Source organism: Stenella coeruleoalba, assembly GCF_951394435.1.
Source record: "Stenella coeruleoalba genome assembly, chromosome: 2".
Taxonomy (NCBI): domain Eukaryota; kingdom Metazoa; phylum Chordata; class Mammalia; order Artiodactyla; family Delphinidae; genus Stenella; species Stenella coeruleoalba.
The window spans coordinates 122345994-122361251 of record NC_137147.1 but is presented as its reverse complement, the minus strand read 5'-3'; the positions used below and the strand labels follow the sequence as shown (position 1 = coordinate 122361251).

The 15258-nt window shown below is 48.3% G+C and overlaps 1 protein-coding gene across 2 annotated transcripts in view; it reads right to left on the bottom strand.

The window, feature by feature from the left end:
• Nucleotides 1-677: 677 nt before the first annotated feature.
• Nucleotides 678-15258, bottom strand: part of PGPEP1L (pyroglutamyl-peptidase I like) — a gene marked incomplete at its 5' end in the record, with an annotated part of 49190 nt that continues 34609 nt past the window's right edge. For both annotated transcript variants that reach the window (XM_079913398.1, XM_079913397.1), the window contains 3 exons: nucleotides 678-1432; nucleotides 11893-12119; nucleotides 13125-13247. In XM_079913398.1, coding sequence (XP_079769524.1) covers nucleotides 1192-1432; nucleotides 11893-12119; nucleotides 13125-13217 — 561 coding nt within the window. In that variant the 3' untranslated portion in view covers nucleotides 678-1191. The remainder of the gene's footprint in view (nucleotides 1433-11892; nucleotides 12120-13124; nucleotides 13248-15258) is intronic.

The window sequence follows — 15258 nt, the reverse complement described above, 5'->3', positions numbered from 1 at the left end:
ATTCTAACAGATATTTGCACACCAGTGTTCATAGTAGTAGTATTCAAAATAACCAAAAGGTAAAAGCAACCCAGTGTCCATCAAAAGGTGAATGGGGCTTCCCTGGTGGCGCAGTGGTTGAGAGTCCGCCTGCCGATGCAGGGGACGCAGGTTCGCGCCCCGGTCTGGGAAGATCCCACATGCCGCGGAGCGGCTGGGCCCGTGAGCCATGGCCGCTGAGCCTGCGCATCTGGAGCCTGTGCTCCGCAATGGGAGAGGCCACAACAGTGAGAGGCCCGCGTACCACAAAAACAAAACAAAACAAAAAGATGAATGGATAAACAAAATGTGGTCTCTACATACAATGGAATATTATTCAGCCTCAAAGGAAGGAAATTCTGATGCATGCCACAACATGGATGAACCCTGAAGACATTATGCTAAGTGAAACAAGCCAGTCACAAAAGGACAAGGATTCCATTTATATGAGGTCCCTAGAGAAGTTAAATTCAGAGATGGAGGGTAGAATAATAGACGCCAAGGGCCGGGGTTGGGGAGAAGGGTGGAGACACTGTTTAATGGGGACAGAGTTTCCGTTTGGGATGATGAGAAAATCCTGGAGATGGAATGGTGGTGATGGTTGCACAAGTGAATGTACATAATGCCACTGAACACTTAAAGATGGTTAAAATGGCAAATTTTATGTTATGTGTATTTTACAATAATTTTTCAATTAAGTTAAAAAAGAAAAAACCAAACACTAAAGACTCAGTGGCTCAGAAGTTGCCCACAGCACCTGGATGCACAAGCTTGGAGGCCCAGAGTGGGGCGCCCGAGTAGCAGCTGCACCTGCGTTTCCCATGGTCGGCCAGTCGCAGGTCATCCCACCACACGGGGCTCGCAGAACAGGTCTGGGGTCCCAGAAATCTGGGCAGGATCACACAGGCCTGCTGCATAGACTTTTAAGAGGAAAAAAAATTACTAGCATTTCATTTTATTGTCCGGAAAACCATAACTGAAGCTAGTTAAGCCCTTGTGAAATGTCTGCCTTTCAGAGTGTTCTTTCTTCTGACAATAAAATAACCCTTTGTGATTTCATTGGGCTAATTCAGAACTTTTTTCCTCTGTGTAAACTGTTTTACAAGCAAATTTTTAAAAGCCTCTCAAAGCACAGTTGAACGCTGCATACAGGACTGAAACATTGAATTTTCTCTAAAGGAGCAGTCTCCCAGTTGGTTCCCCCTGTCTGGAATCGCAAAGGCTGAGTTTCCTGTGAACCAGGCGTTGAGACCTGGCTTTCTCAGTCTCCTCCAGCATTTCCTGGATGATAACTTGCAGGGCTTTTCCCAGCAGGCTAGCCGGAAGCGAAGGAGATAATGGAGGGACATGGACGAGCGCCGCGCATCCATTTCCATGATGCAAAGACAGGTAGTAGGTGTAATCGCAGACGTACCTACAACCACACAAAATGCCAAGTTACTCCTTGGACCAGCCTCTAACCTCAGTGAAATGTAAGCAGAAGTGGCAATGCAGCATCCGCAAAGCATGAGGGAAGACTGCCACCAGGGAGACCCAGGTTTTGTTCTTCTGCCAAAGAACATGCTGCTGGGAATGAGCCATGGAGAGACCGGCTCTTGGCCTCATGTCCAGCAAGTGACTGAACCCTGGAAGGGACCAGATTTTCAACCAACTAATCCAAAACGTTCTCCCCCCAACCCCGTGAACCTTTCTCATTCATGTCTGCATTGAGTCATTTTGTTGTCACAGCTGCTCCAGGTCTTTGCTCACAACCCTGCAACCTCCACCTTTAGTAGGAGTTAACATAAATCTTTACGTTAACGGATCCAGAGATAAGACAGGAAGAAACAAAAAAAAGAAGATAAGAAACAAAAAAAAACTAGATGGAACTAGCTGGGAAGAGATGGCCGCAAACCTGACCTCCAACAGACCCTGGGTCTCATTATATGTTGATTTTTCTAAATTAGCATATTAAATGACACATCTACCGGCTGCCATAGCTGGACATTAAGGACCAAAAAAGCATTAAAAAGGGGGTGGCACTCCACTCCCCTGAAAAAGCCCTGCCCCTTCCCAGGCAGACTAATGCCTATGCCACCCCATCATTAGCCTCACTCCTATCTTTCAAATTAAATCCCTCTCACCAAGTGGGTGATAAGTTGACCTGTAAACTTAGTCCCTGCTTCTCCAATCTCTGACTGCTGAATAAGGCTTAACCCAAGCAGGAAAAAGAACCCTCTCCCGCTGAGGCAGGGCGCATCGGCTCGGCTAGGGCCTGAGCAGCGTCCATACAGCTTCATTTGGTAACAAATTCTGGCATCCAACAAGGGGCTCATTCTGTCTGTTAACTCAGGGTTACTCACTGACCCAGGGCCAACAAAGCTGGCTAAATAACTGAGCTGTTTGCCCCAGTTCTCAACCGCTGGGCCAGTGAGGGCTACTAAATTAAGCCTGAGATTGAAAAGCAGCCAAGGATCAAGTGGAGCGCTCCTCAGGTAAAGAACATCTCTTTGGGGGTCCCTGGTGGCGCAGTGGTTGAGAGTCCGCCTGCCGATGCAGGGGACGCGGGTTCGTGCCCCGGTCCGGGAAGATCCCACATGCCGCAGAGCGTCTGGGCCCGTGAGCCGTGGCCGCTGAGCCTGCGCGTCCGGAGCCTGTGCTCTGCAACGGGAGAGGCCACGACAGTGAGTGGCCCACGTACCGCAAAAAAAAAAAAGAACATCTCTTTGTTTCATGTGTGTGACGTGAGCCCTAGTCTCTGTTCTTGATATGAGTGAAGCTTCAATCTCTGTTCTATGTGGTTTCGTTTGTCCTAATGCTCTTGGAAATACATGCCACAACTGTGGGCACGGGTTGAGCACTTGAAGGCCACTATGGCGTTTGCCACCAAAAAGGATAAGTTGGTCATGCACCAGCGTAGATGAGCACTGGGTACCCTGCCAACCAGAAGCAAATGTCTGTGTAAGCAGGCACACTGTAAAACGTTCACAGCCCCAACGTCTACCGCGCTCCCACCTCTAGGGTATAGTCAAAAATGCAAGAGCACACCTTTTGTGTTGGTTCCTCTTGCCCTAACTTGCCATCCCGGGGCAAGGTATACGTCTCTGTTGGGTAGGTCCCTCCCTACTACCCTCTACCACAGATCCCTAGGGATCCCTCCTCTGAGACATGAACCCTTTAAAAATCTCGTTTTCATCAGATTTCAGGAAAATCACGTTGTCTAGTTGGGGAAGGAAGAAGAGGACCCCAAACTGTCCAAAGTCCTTGGGTCCTCGTAGCTGAGAGTATAGAAAACTGGACATGTGCCAAATGGGCATTCGGCCTCCCTGTCTGATTACCTGTAACGGAGCAGGGACACACCTTTTGTGAACAAGCCTCCCTGACTCCCGGAGAGGCTCTTTATCTGAGCAATTTATCTGATTAGAGAACCCTTATTTCCCACTCCCCCTTCACCCTGTCTCTGGGGACTGTTTGCTGAAAGATATCTCCTACAGCCCCACAGCGGGTCTGGGAACATCTAGTCACTGACTTAAGAGGGGCTTTATAGGGACTTCCCTGGTGGCGCAGTGGTTAAGACTCCGTACTCCCAACGTTGGGGGCCCGGGTTTGATCCCTACTCAGGGAACTAGATCCCACATGCATGCCGCAACTAAGAGTTTACAAGCCACCACTAAGCAGGCCACAAGCCAAAACTAAGAAGCCGGCGAGCCGCAACTAAGGGGACTGCCTGCCGTAACTAAGACCCTACACAACCAAATAAATAAAATAAATAAACGTTAAAATAAAAGGGGGGAACTTTATAACTAAGGCCCTCTTGGACAGTGTCTCCCCTACCAGCCCCTGCGAAGATTGGTTCAGGTTTCAGTTAGAGCTCCTAAACCGCTTGGTGTGGGTCAATCTTGTGGGATCTGCATAGCCACCAACCCTAAGAAGAGGCCACTGGGAAGTTGGAAACAGACTAAATAAGGACTCCCCAGTATGGGTAATCAAGCCTCTATCCCAGTGTACGCTGTCAAGGTGCATTCTCCATAACTGGAAATTCTTTGAGTAGCGCCCACTAACAGGGAGACAGCTTATTTTCTGCTGTAACACCGCATGCCCCCAATATAAACTGGCAGATGGAGAAAGTCGGCCAACTAACGACTCTCTAAATTCTAATACTATTTTTTAATTTGACCTCTATTGCCAGCGTTAAAAAAAAAAATGGGATGAGATCTCCTATGTCCAATTTTTCATGGCCCTTAGCCAAATAAAAGGCTTCTGGAAAAAATGTGAGGCTAGTTCAAATTTCTCTTTCCTGGAATTGGAATCTCAGCCTGAGGATCCTCTTGACTTCCCCCCTCTGCTAAGGGTAGCTGCCCCCGCTTCCAACAGTTCACCTGAGACTCCTGAGTCATTGACATCTACCCCTACCTCTCCTGAATCCCTGATGCTCTCTACTCCCTCAAATTCACCACCTCCCTACCTGGTGCCCCCTCTTCCGCCCAATGGGTGGTCCCCCTCCCCGACTCTTTCACCTCCAACTCTCAGTACACCTTCCTTGGGGACTAGTCCAATGCACACCTGTAGCAGCATTCAGTACCAGCCCTCTGGAATCAATAAGCTATTCCCCCTTCAGGCGGTTCCCAATGCAAAGGGCAAACTGACCACTGTGTTAGGTACCCTTCTCTTCCTTGGATCTCTATAACTGGAAGGATCGATCCAAGGGTTTAAGGGAAGACCCCGAGGAAGTCCTTAATTTAGTCTGGGGAATACTGCATACTCATTTGAGTGGATACACAAACCCTCCTAAACATCTTATTGTCTGGGGAAGAAAAGGTACTGATTATAATTAATGCAAGGGAGGAAGCTGCTAAGACCAATCAAAATAACACGGGGCGTGCTGTATACCAGCCTGGAGTCCAGGGGCCCCTGGGTGGGGCCATCTAGAGGAAAATGGTCAGCAGCACCTCACACATTTCAGGAATTTGATTCCGAAGGGCATTCAATTAGCGGGGAAGAAACTCATAAATTGGAGTATGTTCAAGGAGTCATCCAAGGACTGAAGGAAAATCCCTCAGCCTTCCTTGAGCACCTGAGGGAGTGCCTCCGAGTATATACAAACATAAACCTGGTGTCATTGGAAGGGCAGGTCATTATTAAGTACCATTTGATTTCCCAGAGTGCCCCAGACATTAGGAGAAAATTACAAAAGTTGGAGACAGGGCCCACCACACCTACTTCCGGGCTGGTGGAATCAGCATTTTGGGTATTTAACAACCGGGATCTGGAGGCCGATACAAAGGAAGATAAACGAGCAGAACAAACTGTCAGTTCTCTGGCTTTAGCAATTCAGGGTTAATCGACCTCCAAGGGATGACACCCCCCCACAAACACACACACACAAGGGACCCTGTAACATCAATGAGTCGCCTGGGATTTCGAAGACCATGCCCACAGTGGAGAGAAGGGCTTAAAGCCAATCAGTGTGCTAACTGCATAGAGGAGGGCCACTGGAAGGGGGACTGCCCCAAATGTCTCAGAAGGAGACTAAGTGGACCACCATGTCCTGGCCCACCCTCATTGGTCACACACATAAAAGAAGAGGACCGAAGGGGCCCAGGGTCTCCTAGGAGTGCCCCGGAAATTACCCCCAAGAAGCCTTGGCTGACCCTGACTATAGGTGGTAAAAAGGCTGACTTTTTAGTCAACACAGGAGCCACCTACTGGGTCTTGAACACCCAACAAGGCAAAATGACCAAAGATAAATGTAAGATAATGGGAGTGAAAGGGAAGCCGCAGGAACGCAATATTATAGAGCACCTTGAGTGCAATTTGGAAGGAAAAAAGTTATCTCACTCTTTCCTGTATGTCAGAATGCCTAATTCCTCTAATAGGAAGAGATTTACTATATAAATTGGGAGCAACAATTTATCTCAGAGACACAAAACTTAACATCAAAATACCTAAGACTCCCTTCCATTCCATAGCACTCATGCTACCACCCTCTGCGGATTAATCCCTCAGTATGGGCCCACGACACCGTGGGCAGAGCCAGGAGGGCACCAGTCATGGTCAAGCTGCGACCCGCCTACAATCACCCAAATAAAAAACAATACCCATTAAGCAAAGAAGCCCTAGCAGGCATTAAGTAGAAAGTCTACTCAAACAAGGGCGTCTTAAACCTTCTTAGACCCTGTTCCTTGCAACACTCCTAATCTTCCAGTAAAAAAAAAAAAAAAGCCCAAGAGATACTGGCTAGTTCAGTACCTCCAAGCTGTAAATGAAGCTATGGAGGAAATTCACCCAGGGGTGCCAAATCCCTTCACCTTACTCTCTACCCTAAACTGCGAAAGGATTTGGTATTCAGTGCCAGATTTAAAAGACACCTTCTTTTGTGTGCCCTTAGCCCTGTAATCTCAGTACATTTTTGCATTTGAATGGCAGGTGGCAGTATGAGAAAACAACATTTTTGCTGGATGGTTCTGCTCCAGGGATTTAAAAACTCTCCCACTCTTTTCCGAAAGGTTTTAGCTGAGGCTCTTAGTGACCTTGAGTTAGAACAAGGGACTAGGACTTCCCTGGTGGCACAGTGGTTTAGAATCTGCCTGCCAATGCAGGGGACACCAGTTCGAGCCCTGGTCCGGGAAGATCCCACATGCCGCAGAGCAAGTGAGCCCGCATGCCACAAGTACTGAGCCCATGCATCTAGAGCCCATGCTCCACAACAAGAGAAGCCACCGCAATGACCAGCCCGCGCACAGCAATGAAGAGCAGACCTTGCTCGCCGCAACTAGAGAAAGTCCACACGCAGTAACGAAGACCCACCGCAGCCAAAAATAAAATATAAATGAATTAATTAATTTTTTAAAAAAAGAACAGGGTACTATACTTCAATATGTGGATGACATTCTAATCACCACCCCACCAAAGAGCTTTTCGACCATAACACAGTTAATGCCTTAAATCATCTGGCCGAGAGAGGATATAAAGTTTCAAAGGAAAAAGCCCAAATATCCCTCCAGCAGGTAGAACACTTAGGGTTTAATAATCAAAAAGGGGCACAGAGCACTATCTAAGGAGAGGAAAGAACATATTTGCAAGATGGCACTCCTAGTACGAGAAAACAGCTCCGGGGTTTCCTGGGAATGCCTGAGTTCTGCCAATATATGGATCCCCAATTCTGCCTTAATTGCTAAGCTCTAGTATGAACAATTAAAAAGGAAGGAACTTGACCGTTTTGAGCAGACCCCCAATTGTGACTGGGCATTCCTAGAACTCAAAAACCATCTCATGAGAATCCCCGTGTTACCTGAGTCTACCCTTCCATCTACATGTACATGAGAGAGGAGAAACTGTCCTGGGCTTGCTTAAACAAAAACTTGGACCTCTGACTCAGGTTGTAGCCTGTTTTTCTAAACAATTGGACCAAACTGCTAAAGGATAGCCCCCATGTTTACAGGCTGTAGCTGCTACTTCTCAAAGAAGCTAACAAATTAACTTTTGGACAGCCCCTGACCATCTGGACCCCACACCACCTCATAAAGGCAAGGGGGGCAGACTGGTTATCCCCTGGTCAAACCCTCCAAGTCCAAGCCATGCTTCTAGACAACCTGTCTGTGACTCTGAGGCACTGTAATGTCCTTAACCCTGCCTCCTTGCTACATCAGACAGGTCCAAAATTAACTCATGATTGTGAGGAAGTTATGGAACAGGTTTATTCCAGCAGGGCTGACTTAAAGAGCTTCCCTAGAGAGAAGGCAGGATTGGAATGGTCCACTGGTGGGAGTTGCTTTATGAAAGATGGAAAACAAAAGGCAGGCTACACAGTGGTTTCTGTCACTGAAGTGGTGGAAGCTAAAGCCTTGCCCCCTGGCTGCTCTGCTCAGAGGGCTGAGTTAATTACCCTGATCAGAGCACTAGAACTGGGGAAAGGGAAAGTTGTCAATATCTACACTGACTCTAAATATGCCTGTTCAATCCTACACCCCCATGGGGCCATCTGGAAGGAGAGGGGAATGCTGACCTCAGGGAATAAACAGATTATAAACTGGGGGGGAGGTGAATTATGAGGCTGCTGGAGGCTATACTCCTGCCAAAGAGTATAGCCTGTATTCACTGTAGAGGCCATCAAAAGGGAGAAGCAGAAATAATAAGAGGAAATAACAGAGCAGATATGGCAGCTAAACAAGCAGCAGAGGGTGGGGACAGACTTCAAACGTCACTCCTACTGGTACCCCCAGATCCTAACTCTTACACTCCCATATACACCCCAGAAGAAAGAGAAAAGCCTTTGAGATGGGGCTATTTTAAAAGCCCAGAATATCAGGAATGGATGGTTAACAATCATGGGTAGCTGTTCTTCCCATCAGCTTCTGCACTCCAAGCCATCCGGGAAGCTCACCAGAGCACACGTTATGGGCAGGAGGCCCTGGGTCAATGGCTCACCAAATCCATGACTAATCCCAACTTCTGAAGTCTCCTTAAACAGGTGGTTGAAGCTTGCCCCGTCTCCAGAATAACCCCAACACTTACTGCCCACCAAGGTCAAGGGAGTGACCCCCACCCAGTACAGAGGCACACATCCAGGTCACGACTGGTAAACTGATTTTACAGTAATGCCCCAGGCACAAGGAAATTTTTAGATATTTGCTGGTTTTGACTGACACCTCTGGCTGGATGGAGACATTCCCGACCCAAACCAAGACTACCTCGGAGATCTCTAAGGCCCTGCTCAAAAAAATAATCCATCAGTTTGGGCTCCCTAAATCCATTCAAAGCGACAGTGGGCCCGCCTTTGTTTCTCAGATTACTAAGAAAGTCTCTAGAGCCCCAGGAATTAAATGGAGCTTACATTCTTCTTGGAGACCACAATCTTTAGGAAAAGTAAAAAGAACAAATGAAACTCTCAAAAGAAATTTAGCCAAACTATGTCAAGAGACTCATCAACCTTGGATCTCCCTTCACCCCACAGCACTTTGGAGAATGCAATTAGCCCCTAAAGGAAAGCTCAGGTTAAGTCCATAAGAGATCATGTACAGGAGGCCCATTCCTGAAGGACCTGGCTACAAAGCCAACCTTAGGGATATGGACCAAATGAAATATGCCTTACAGAGAGGGGAAATCGTCAAAGCTTTACACGTCTAAGGGAATCAGGAATTGCCGTCCCCTTCTGACATGGTTTTACATTCTTTGTACCCTGGGGATTGGGTTTATTTGAAAACCTGGAAGGCTGGAAATCCACAAGACCAGTTAGACCCCAAGTGGACAGGACTTTATCTTCTCATCTTGACCACTCATTCAGCCTGACAACTGCAGGGCATAACTCCATGGGCCCACCATACCAGAGTGAAGACGGCACCTACACCTGAGGAAGAAGTTACTGAGCCATGCACTCAGTACACCTGTGAACCTGTCACACACCTTAAGTTACTTTTGAAAAGGACTAACTTACCAATAGATAAGTAATGTGGTGGGCAGCCTTATTAGTTGGCCTCATCATTACTATTGCCTTGCTTGGCTTCTGCTGTTCTGCCAAACCCCCTCCCTCTGGCAAACACCTCCTCTGAACATGCTGGACATATGGGATACTAACATTGGAAGCAGGACGAGTGGCCATTATTGTCTATTGTTTCTTCTCTGCTCTCTCTATCTCTTACAACCGTCCACACAGAATGGGAATTCAATGCAATAGTAAATTTCTCGAGAATTATAGCCTGTGGAGAAAATCTATCCCAGTGCTGGATCTGTCACCCCCACTCTCCAAGTGACACCTATGGATTAAAGGTATTACATTTTACCTCTAAGAATGATAACTTCACTCTCACCTTGGCTAAACCTATCCCTCTTGAAGTTCATATCCCATCCCTAACGCAGCTTCCCTGCTTGGATTCCCTCTAACGAATACAAAGCACTCACTCTAAAGTGCCATTGCTCTGATCGTCCTGCTGCCACTGCCCCCCCTATCAAACGCCCCTACCAAAGGGAGGAACTTGCAATAACACCTTAGGGCTGCTCTGGACTCTGATCAATGCTTCTTCCATTATCCCACAATTTAAGTACCCCGGGATTGACTCCTGTGGAAATCTCACCTGTTGGTGCCCTCTGAACCAACCTGATGAATACACACAGGGACCGGAAGGGAGATGTACTTATTGGAGAGGGAAAATGCCAGTTGTCTGGCATTTAGTATATGGCCTTCCTAAGGCCTATGGAAAAGCCACTAGTGAAGAATCCCTCAGTAACCCCTGCTATGCAGGTGGGCCTTTCTCCCCACACTGCAAGGGCACCCCCTCTTGGGCTAGCCACTTATGGAGGTGGTTCAACTCCCCAGAACGTAAGCTCCCCCTGGGTACCTGTTCCTTTGTGGCCCAAGAATAAACCAACTGCCCCATCAGACCAACCCCAACTCCTCCTTCCCTTCTCTGGGGTGGGCTCTAGCCCTTCCTTGTTTAGATAATGCCCAGCTGGGGGAACATTGCATGCTAGACCAGCTAAATTCTCAGAACCTACGCATAACCATTCATAATATCACCCTGCCCTGAGATAAAAGAGCAATAGGACTCATTCTGGCAGGAATAGGGACTGCTCCAGACTAGCAGCTCCCTGGGGAGGCTTCGCATACCATGAAATCACTCTACAAAATCTCACCCAGGCCTAATTGCTATTATCCTCCTGCTTATCTCTGGGCCTTGCCTCCTTAACTGCCTTGTTAACTTCCTTAGTAAACAGCTTGAAGCCATCAAACTTTAGATGATACTAACACAAGGGTACAAGCAACTGGGACTGCAGCTTGGCGAAAATCAGACTTATCTTAGCCTAGTCAGGAACAGTTCTGCTCCTCTAATCCAGGCAAAAATTATGCTCATGTTCAGCAGGAAGCAGTTCAGAAGTCAGACCTTTGCCCTTCAACGCCCCTCAAGAATGAGGAGCAATAACAAGGAAAGGGGGATTTTATTGCCAGAGCTGCTCCAGGTCTTTGCTCAAAACCTGCCAACCCCCACCTTTAGCAGGAGTTAACATAAATCTTTAAGTTAAAGGATCCAGAGATAAGAAAGAAAGCTACAAACAAACAAACAAAAACAGGTGGTACTAGCTGGGACCAAGATGGCCAGGAACCTGACCTCCAACAGACCCTGAGTCTCATTATATGTTGATTTTACTAAACTAGCTTAATATGCTTAATAAGACACACCTACCGGTGTCCAGGACCAGCGATTAAGGACCATAAAAAAGATAAAAAGGGGGTGGCACCTCACTCCCTCAAAAAAGCCCTGCCCCTTCCCAGGCAGACTAACGCATATGCCTCCCCATCATCAGCCTCACTCTGCCTCCCTTTGTCTTTATCTTTAAAATTAAATCTCTCTCACCAGGTAGGTGAGAAGTTGATCTGTGAACTTAGTTCCCACTTCGCCATTCTTTGGTCACTGAATAAAGCTCGAACCCAAAGGGAAAAAGAACACTCAGAGGCCAGGCTAGGACCTGAGCAGGGTTCATAGGACTTAATTTGGTACCAATTTGTTCATTCATTCTTTGCAGGGAGGAGTAACTATCTCCTAGGGGGTCAGAGTCTGGAGAAAAAAAGGTAAATTAATCTTCATCTGGGCTAAACCAGAAGTTAATTCACAACTTTGCCAGCAATAAAAAAAAATAAAACATCCAAAAAATGTTAGCGGCTCTCAACTTCTCCATCCTACCCCTTCTCCTCTGCCAGCCACCAGGCCGGTGAGTGGGAGGGGGACTCGGAACCAGGCCTGGGCGTGAGTGAGCAATGGGCCAGTGTGCAGGGTGACTGGGCTGTTCCCCGCCGCCAAGCACCCAGCTGGATGGCACAGGATGGTACATCCCAGGAGAAAGGCTGGTCAGAGGCCACTTCAGCCCTTCCTCCTCCCCTACGTGCCCAGGAACAAAACGCACCTGCCTGCGTCTCGGGAAAAGGCCACCTCCACGCCCTCGACCACCGCGCGCCTGCTGACGGCCCTCATGCTGACTCCCGAAGCGATCACTTCCGGGCCATCTGGAAGGCACACGCCACGCTCAGGGTGGAAGCCTCGGATGTCGGCATCCCTGTAGCCCCAGTTCTTGCCGCACTGTTCCAGAAAGATGGCCTTGGCGGTGGGGTCCACGCCCACATGCACAACGAGCTGTGTGAACACACGTGGCGGCAGGAGATTAGGGAAACTGAGGTCTGCTCTGCCCCCCAGACCACACAGAGGGAGAGCTCTGGGGTGCAAGACACCTCAACATCCCAAATGTGCCAGCATCACCCCCATCCCCTGCCTGCTTCCCCTGATGAATGTGCTGGAATGAAAAACAGCTGGATAGAAACCCATGTGGCATCTTTTATATTTTAAAATATTCTTACAGGGTAGTGTATTCCCTTTTTCCCTGGGGGATCCAGCTGGTATCTAAGCGTGTCCCAGGAGAAATTTAGCCTTTCTGTGGAGGTTTCCATCTCTTTTATGAAACTCTTTAATAAAGGAAGTTAGTAACAGTCTAATAAAATATTGTTAGAATTTTTTGAGCTGATTATTTTTCCTCTTTGAAAAAATAGCTGATTGTTTTATCAAAATATTTGGGGTGTTGTCTTAATGGTTTGGTGGTCTGTGTTTTATTAATATTATCTGGTCGTCGTGTTTGGGGGATATTTGTACCAGCTTCCTATATAGTAACTCTGTTGTGGTAAGATAGGCTGGGAGTGATGAAGATGGGCCTCCCCAGGTGGGCCACTCTCCCATCTCCCAGTGGGGGCTGCCCTCAAACTGCTCTCCTAGGTCCAAGAGGTCCTTGCCTCTCAGCCCACCTCACAACCCACCTGCCCTGCAAGGGCCTGGCTGGGACCTAACCCAAGGGCCTCTCTGTTAGGTGGAAACTACCTTTGGGTCCGGGCTGGGAATAAAGCTTCCATTTCTTTTCTTCCTTCTTTCTCTCCAGAGTCTTATTCCAAGATCTACTCTGTCTTTCATCTTAAACTTTTACAAATGGACCCTTATGAAATCATCTGGGCCCTTACTGGTGGGATGAGGGGGCAGGGTACACTTCAGCCATTAACCCTAGAAACAGCGTCCTGGGGTTCACAGGTTCTGGGTCTCCACCACATAATCAGCCCTCTGTCCCCCAGCCCAGCTGCCTCCCCAGCTGTCATTTACTTGCGGTTGAAGATCCTCCCAGATTCTGGTGACCCTCTGCTTCACCTCTCTGTAATCCACTGGCAGTTGAAGAATCCGCAACTCCACCTCCATGTCACGCCCCAGACCCAGCTTGGAGAGTTCCTGCAGAAAGAAACAGGTGGACTCACCTTTCCTTATGGAGGGCCAAGGGGAGTTCCTGAAAAGCCAACATCGGGGTCATCCAGTCCATTCTCAGGGCCTTCTGTGGGCCTGGACCCTGCCCTCAAGGAGTGGCAAGGGGCCAACAGGGGGGCCATGGTTCCTGCCCTACACACAAGGCCCCACAGAGCTGCTTCTGTCAAGGTGCACGTACCCCAAAGGCATGCCTGACCCAGTCTGCAGGTTAGGAAGTAGTTCACAGAGGGGATGCAGAGGAGTTCTAGGGGACAGATGGGGGTGAGTTGGATGAAGAAGCTGGAGAAGAGTGTGCCGGGCAGAGGGAGCTGCAGAGGCACAGGGAGCTTAGAACAGGAATTTATCATCTCACAGTCTTGCAGGACAGAAGTCCAAAATCAAGGTGTCAGCAGGGTCATCCTCCCTCTGTACCTGGTAGGAGAAGGATCCTACCTTGCCTCTTCCAGCTTCTGGTAGGCCCCAATAGTCCTTGGCTTGCAGCAGCATAACTGCAGTCTTCACATCACCTCCCGTTTGTGCATGCTTGTTTTTGTGTCCAGATTCCCTGCTTTATAAGAACACTTCACCCATTACACTCTATAAGGCGGTGCTTTCCAGAAGGTTGATGGCATTACTCTTGCCAAAGTAGAAAGTGCAAGGAAGCCAAACTGTAGTTCTCTGTGGCCTTTATAGAGCTATAGGTGTGGAATGGAGTGCATTTGACATTGGACTTGACACCTCTGTGTATTTTACTTATCTGAAAGACAATGCCCAGGAGACTGAAAGGCCCTGCTTCGGCTTATCAGCTGTTTCCTTTCAAGCCTCTAATCTGATGCTCAAACAGCCTTGACTAGTGGTTGGCATTAGAATCCCTCCACTGTTGGGTTCTAGTGGAACTCCTGGTCTAGGGCTGCCCTCCACAACCAGCCACCTTGACATTTCAGTGCAGGAAATAGGAATAGGCACTCTAGGTGGAATAAATACAGATGTCACACATTGCCTCACATCAGCTCAGGTCATGTTTTGCCATCAAATAGATTAAGGAAAACTTTTAATATTTAGAAATCTTTGGATGTCAGAATTGCAGATAAGGGATTGTGGACCAGTATAAACTTGAACTTGTTCAAGTATTACCATGGAATTATTCTCCAGTATCTTCCTGGCATATTTTCTCTCCCTAACTAGAATGTCTCCCTCTTCCTCTTTCCCTCCCAGTTGTCCCTACAGGGAGAGCTGGCAGCTAGGGAGATCTGCCCTGTCACCAGCTCTAGGGACTCTGCTAAGGGGCAGTCAGCCTCCTCTGGAAAGAGGTGACCACTGTCGCCCACACTGTGGGGCTGGAAGTCCTGGGGCCTGCTGATTCCCCCGGAGTACTTTGAGCAAGGGGAGGAACAATTGGAGCCAATAGACATCCGCCACTGAGGACAGAAGGCAGACAGGAGGGTAACTGCACCTCCACTGGCTACAGGTCTCCCAGGGCCTTGGCCAAGCTGCCTGGATGGCTACGGGAAGTCTGCAGCCATCCTGAGGTCACCAGTATGTGTGGTAAGCTGTACTGGTGTTGGGAGGGGGAGCTATGGACTGAAAATATGCCTTCCCCCCTCCAAATTCATATGTTGAAACCCTAACCCCCAATGTGATGGTGTTTGGAGATGAAGTCTTTGGGAGGTAATTAGGTTTAGATGAGGTCATGAGGGTGAGGCCCCCATGATGAGATTAGGGCCCTTATAAGAAGAGGAAGAGAGACCAGAGCCTTTCTATCTCTGCAATGTGAGGGAGGACATAACCAGAAGGCAGTCATCTGCAAGCCAGAAAGAAAGTTCTCACCAGGAACCAAATCTGCGGGCACCTTGATCTTGGACTTCCCAGCCTCCAGAACTGTGAGAAATACATGTGTGTTGTTTAAGCCACTCAGCCTATGGTATTTTGTTATAGCAGCCCAACCTGACTAATACAGGTGACCTTCCAGTTGGTAATGAGATTTGGCCTGGTTGAGTTT